The sequence below is a fragment of the Montipora foliosa genome, chromosome 2 (genome assembly GCF_036669935.1).
Source record: "Montipora foliosa isolate CH-2021 chromosome 2, ASM3666993v2, whole genome shotgun sequence".
In the NCBI taxonomy this organism is placed as follows: domain Eukaryota; kingdom Metazoa; phylum Cnidaria; class Anthozoa; order Scleractinia; family Acroporidae; genus Montipora; species Montipora foliosa.
The window spans coordinates 23,232,308-23,239,111 of NC_090870.1; the positions used below are offsets into that span (position 1 = coordinate 23,232,308).

The 6,804-nt window shown below is 37.8% G+C and overlaps 1 protein-coding gene across 2 annotated transcripts in view; it reads right to left on the minus strand.

Moving 5' to 3' along the window:
• Positions 1-6,804, minus strand: part of LOC137992697 (paired box protein Pax-3-like) — a 28,169-nt gene that overhangs the window by 6,254 nt on the left and 15,111 nt on the right. Inside the window, exon 1 of one of the 2 annotated variants that reach the window (XM_068838179.1) lies at positions 172-262. The exons of the other annotated variant lie outside the window; for it this stretch is intronic. Coding sequence (XP_068694280.1) covers positions 172-193 — 22 coding nt within the window. The 5' untranslated portion in view covers positions 194-262. Of the gene's footprint in view, positions 1-171; positions 263-6,804 lie in introns of those variants that run through there. 2 annotated transcript variants of the gene reach the window in all.

The window sequence follows — 6,804 nt, forward strand, 5'->3', positions numbered from 1 at the left end:
AAAACAATAATTTTAACTGACTGATGAGAGAAACTACACCAATATATCTCATTAACCACTAATTATTATATAATGATGTTATCGAAAAAACAAAAAGCTTGTAGCTTTTGCAATCGTCATTTTCAGTATACTGAGCATTCGAAGTCATTCCTATATCTAAGTAATCATTACCAGTGGCGTTGAAGGCCTCCATTTTATCGTCGCTGATCGGCAACAAGAAAAGTTTGTTTCGTATTTAATCGGTTGGCTTGAACATTAGCTTGGCCTCGTGTATTGGTTTATTGTTTTATACCTGATACCCGGGTCCTATTTGACAATACAGTCACCTTGCTTTTGTTCAAAGCTGCTGTGTAGGAACGTGTGCCGATTTTCGCCCAAACAACATGACAAAGGAAACGTTTAGTTAACCTGTTGCCCATATTCTTATCGTCTTTTGTGATACAAGTCTGCAATTTCCGCCATCCCAAGCAGATAAGTAAAAATATATGGTGTCACACGTAAGGATTACACAGGTGTGCCTTAATAATACAATGACACATCAAAGGAATGATAACCGTAACGCCCAAAAAGACTTAAATTTGCCTGAACGCCATGTACAAAAAAGGAACCGATTATAAAAACCGTCAAAAACGAAATCCGAAACCGACATGACAATCTGGAAAAGATAATTTGAAAGTGTTTTCCACCTTGTGTTGCTGAAGGGCCGTTTTGGTGGCAGAAATTTGCTTTTCTGGAGTTAAGGGTGATGCGTAAATTAAGGAAATTGAAGAAAACCTTTTGTTACGATCCCAATCGGTTTCCGTTGATAAATGACTTATAAATGTGGTATTTGCTATGAATTGGATTTCTGAAAATACCCTGACACGAACAATTTGTATCACACTTTTGTCTCTATATTCCTCAATAAATCAAAAAAAGAGATTTTACAACTAGTTTAATGGAGGAAACTACTAATGGGTTGAACAATAGCAAATTTGTTCTTAGGCAGGAAAATAAGTGTAGCTATTCCTTTTCAATACCGTACCCCATAGAGGGATAATGAATATTAATATCAATTATTTGTTCACCTTTTTATTTTTTTTTGCAATCATACTAACTTGTGATATATCCTACTTTTATTTGATATCAACTTCATGTAAGGTTAATTGGGTAATATTAACCTGTTCAATCGTAAATATATCCTCTTAAGAAGTCCCGACTGATCGAGCAATGAAAAACCGAGCTTTTTTTGGACTTAAATGTAATTTCAGCGACCCTTAATCACTTGAGAATTGTTTTCACCTGAGAATTTTCTCAATTTGAATGATTACAGTCAATCGCGTGTTTTGCGTACTGAAGACACGGATTGTCCAACAGCATTCACTCACGACAGGTGACTTGAGTTCCACCAATTTTGTCATCTCAAGTGATTCCATTTACAGCTCTGGTCCAAGCCAATCCACGTGATGGCATTAGTACGGGAGAGGAAAATCTTGTTCTGCAAAATAACTTAAGTCAACTTAGCTCCGCTAGAGTTCCTGTTTTCGGTGAGACTGCTCTGCCAATACATTTAACTGTTCAGATATCGAGTTATGAAGCACTCAAGAAGTTTGGAGAGCATTAAAGAAATGAAGTTACTCTAAGCTTCTTCTCGAGCAATTCTTTCGCTTCTGTCGTCAGGTACTTGCCAAACTTCCCACGTACTTCATAACTGGATACACGCACGCCAAAGTGTCAACCAGTTGCTAAGTAGTTCCCCTCTATTTCAAACTCGTATCAAAACAGGGACAAGGATGAATTTTTCAAGCTTTCCTTTCTTTTCGTTACTCGTAGTTAGGGCAGGGTTTGTGATAGCACTTTGAAGAAACATCAACATTTTTCAGTTGGTGTTCTAAAAGGGCCGGAGCTTATTCTGGTTTCAACAGGCATGGAGCGACTGAGATCATGGACGGTATGTTACACCCAGTATGGTTGGAGAGAGAGAGAAAGCTTCTTGTCCAAGCCTCCACACCAACCAATAAGTCGTTTGCGAATTTTAGCGCTATAACAAAATATGTGTTTGAGTGACTTAGCAACCAACACGTAACTAGAGTGCTTCCGTCAATCTTGACACTTCATATGAGATGTATTTAACGTTAATGATGCGTCAGATAAAATTATGCAAACTTGTTCTACTCAACGAGCAAAAAAGTGATTAATTATTGTTCATTCGCTGAATGGCAAAGCTCCGAAAAAAAAATTATCCCGAGAAACAAAAGTGGGAGTAACAGGTGATGAGGGTTTCATTAGTGGCTCACCGCTAATTGTATTTTATTTTAAAGACAAAGCTTCCAAACGCAAATGCTTGTCTTCTTGACAAATTGCAACCACTCTCTATTCATCATGACCATGACTGTGTTTTTTATTGACTGACTTGGTGAAGTAATTTTTTGTATCCTTTCAAACAAACTACTTAATAGACGGTTATCAATTCCCAACCCCCTCAGCAGGTGTGTTCTCTCGGGTACGATTGGCAATAACAGCTCAATAAGATTTGACATAAATAAGGCCGAAAAACACGGAAAATTAATTTTCCTCAGACACTAGCTAGACTGCAAAATTGATTTCCATTGTCTTTTTTAGTCTTCACGGCTCCAATGGTGAAAAGTATTTGCAGAAATAATATGACATATGGAATATAAACATCTCCGTCGGGATTAATAACAGAAAAAAACAACAAATAAATGCTGTCAAATGAAAGCTCCTGACCATTGTTTAGGGGCACGTAAGTGTTATTGACTTATGCGTTTCTGGAATATTCAATTACTCTGTAAAGGCAATTTATGAACCCCTAGCAACCTAAAACACAATAACTGTAAAGGAACTCAAGGCAACGACTAAACGTGTAAAAAAAAAAATGTCGCGGTAATAATCGGAAACTGTCGAGAGCTTCAGTAAAAGGACGGTGACCTGCCATTACTTATTCGAATGCTCTTCTGGGGCTTTGAAAATTAAACAAAAACATTGGCGACCATCTCGCTCCCAGAACTGCTCCGAAACTGAAATATAAATTGGTGGTATATCGTCACTGATAATATATTAAATTAGTGCGGGTGTAATCGGAAACTTGCGGGTTAGACCCCTGTAAAGAGCATTCAATGGAGTTTTTCCGTCAGTCAACCGTTCGCGTCACTATCACTAAATGCAGTTTTTTGACAGAGCCGGTTTTCATTCCCGATTCTTGCATGTTATTTATACTTGTTGGGCAATAAAAGTGCTTCAATTAATGTGAAAATATCATCAATCATACTCTGCCTTTCCCCTCGTGATATTTCTGAGTTAAAACGGAATGACTGAAAGGTTTTCAACGTTCAGAGGAGGGCGATGCTATAAATACCTGTCGCTACTGGACCTAACAGCACGTGTGCTGTGGCTACACTAAATTCTATAGTTCCATTTATGTAAAGATTTGATTTTAAGAGCAATTTTCTTGGCATTGCATACTGCTGCACTATGAATCCTCACGCACCCAGCACTATTTTTAGTTTGATTAGTTTCGAACGTTATTTAATTTTCTCTTCAAATTGTGTCTTCTGTTTCCTTTTGGCCGCGAATGACGGGAAAAGAGTTAAAAACAAAACCAGTAAACGACCTAGGAATGTTTAAAGCATGCCACCCTTATTCTGTTAGACATCTTGAGACCAGTAACCACGGTTACATTTTAAAATATATACATATAAAGCAGAGCTTATTTGATTAACTCGAGACGATTGTTCTGTGAAGCTGTGAAGATTTAGGCTTCCAGCAGCTGCCGGCTCGCAAAAGTCCGGCAAACAACCTGCGAGATGACACTTGACATGATTCCAGTCAGCTCTGGCACGTGCAGTGTATTAAATTAATCCCTTTGATGAGGACGGATGCCGCATTCCGCCGTTTCGCCGTCAAAGATAGCCACAACATGTATGTTGGCATTTCATTTTGGTGCTGTGTACAGGTTGTACGAGATTACTTAGCACTTGACAAACAGAAACGGATAAGCTTAATTATATTCTCATGATAATCAACCAAGTCCCCAAGAGAGACAAGAGCAACAATAATTGTTCAATATTTTCTTGGCTTCGGTTGGAATGGTGAAAACGCGAAGACACGATCGTGAAATAACACAATCAGTAAGTCAATGACTGACTTGAAATTATGGCCTGTTACTTAAGGAGTGAGATATCTAATTTTTTTTTTAAGGAAATCTTGAAGGATAGCCCGTTTTCATTGTTTATGTGCTTTACATCAGCAGCAAACAAAACTTGTGAAGGCCCTTTGCTGGTAAAAAAAGCCAAAAACATGCGAGGTAGCTTCAATTCATTATAAGTTACCGTGAGTTTAGGGCGGAAATGTGCCATAACCATTCATACTGTTGCATTATCTACTTTTTTGTGAAACTTTTCAAAGGAGGCCACGGTCAAACTCTTCGAGCCTTTACACAGGTGGCTTAAGAATTGCATTTGGTGGAAGGATTTAATTCCGTAACTTAAATAGATTTTGCCTCTTTGTGGCTAAGATTACAAGGATTTTGAAACTAATAATAAAAAGAATGGCGTTTTCAGAAATTATCGCTTGTGTCTTTGTATTGCGTGTTTTCTTTTAAATATGTCCTCAGGTGTCTTTTGATCAGACAAAACCTTGTGAATTTTGTGCAGGTATCTCAGACTTCAATCGAGCCGGTTGCTATATGAGTAAAATAATCAAAATTGTGTGCTTCTGGTTTTTAATGACTTTGAGTGTGGCTTGGTCACCTCCCAAACAGTGAACTGGCGAAAGGCATTCATACTGCCGGCAGGTACATGTGCTTCACAATTAGTCCTCCACTGAGCAAAAGAACAAAAACAAATTAAGTCCGATGAAAACAAAAAGTTATCATAACCTTTAATGAAAAAGCGTTGCTTTGAGACAAACGTTATTGGTCTTCAATTTGCCTGAGTGAATATCTTCAGCGCTTTCCTGTATACTGATAAAATACGTTCCATCGGCGTCTGGAACATATTCAGTGGATGCTCGAGCCGATGCTAAAATGGCTCAAAGGTCTTAGGCCTTACGAAACCTCAATTTCTTTTAGTCACCCAAATTGACCACATTCAATGAACGTAAATTCATCTTTTATTGACTATCAATAGACAGAAGTATGAGAATTTAAGCCTTTTGAAGCCATTAAAATCTACAGGATCTTAATTTGTTCATGTAAAAATGTTTAACGTTTGGTGCAATTTTAAGCATTATGTTGTCAACTTTTGATGAAGAATACACGAAATGTTGCGATATAGTTTTTAGACACGGGATAGATGTTTAGTGTTGTAACGATCGTGACCAATTAAATTAGTTTATGCAAATATGGCCCCATAAAGCCTGGTTTCGATATGATCTGCAACGGCCTGCGATCGGTCTGTATGCGATCGTATTGGTCGGGAAAGTAGTTGAACTAGCATTAAGACCGTGTCGCAGACCGATCGCAGATCGTTGCAGATCATAGGGAAACTAGGCTGAAGTAGACAAGCTTCAATTAAACGGTTTTCTCGTTGTTTGTTTGTATGAGCTACGCGATAACCAGACAAATAAAGGAATGGTTTAGGGGCCAAATTCTAATCCAGCACGTAAAAATCACTTTTTTATTAAAAGAACTTTCTCGATTGACAAATTGTATGTTCATCTAATTTTTCCTTTTAAAGTCAAAGGGACCACATTGAGTAAGAACGTAGGACCTAACTTGAATACACTCAGAAACCCATGGTTGGGTTATTTTTAGAAACTGCATCATAGTGTAATGTCTTGTATCAAGGCTTCTAACGAGGTGCGACGAACTGTACACTTGCTACAAGAAGTCTACTCATTTAGATGATAACGAAATGATATGTGGGGAATGAATCATGTATTGAACTGTGGATATGAAAATCAAGTGAATCTATGATCGTCGCAGCTTCACTTGATACTAGTTACGCAAATAGTGCAAAAACTACTCATGTGATAATAGGAAAGCTTGCTACGCGAATAGCAAAAAAACAATTACATGATAGAGTTATGATTGTGGCTGACGAGTAAAAAATAAAAATAATAAAAAATATAATCAATTTGTTTACCCTCGGATTTTTAGAGTAGCTGGTAGCTAATGTCTCCGAGCATTTAACATATACTTTGCAATTGTTAAGAATCCCAACTGGCGGGAGGCAAACCAGATGGCTGTTTTACAAGTGCACCAGGAAATTGAATCAGGGACTACCTAAAACAAATTCAATGAGTAGTCAGAACGCGGTCTTGAACCCGGTATCTTTCGGATCTCGCACGGGCCCTAACCACTCGGCCACACTGTCTCCAGAGTAGAGTTACATTTGCAAGCTCAGTCAACCCGCAGTGTCTTAATGATAAAACAGAGATTGATTCGATACACACAGTTTATTTCGGAACTTGCTGCAGCAATAAAAAGAAAATAAATGTGAACTCTTCAATTCGAAGCAAAAACCTAACTTATGGAATGTGAATTCCTTAAGCCGTTTGGCTGAGTGTTCTTGTGTGTTCTTATGTGGTTCGAACTAGAACATAATATGAACAGAAAACTACTTCAAATATAACAGTCTAAACTGAGAGATCTAAGGCTAATAACGCGATAAAGAAAAATCGGATAATGAACGAATAAAAGGCACTTTCACCAAACGATGAAATAAAAAATCTTACCAGTCTTCAAAGAACTGGAAAACTGTGAACTTACTTTTAGTCTCCGAGAAGTGACTGATTCCTTAAATTTGTGATCTCCAGCTTTCCAGAGGCATGATAAAAGGAGTGAGTCGTGATGGATATGTGAGG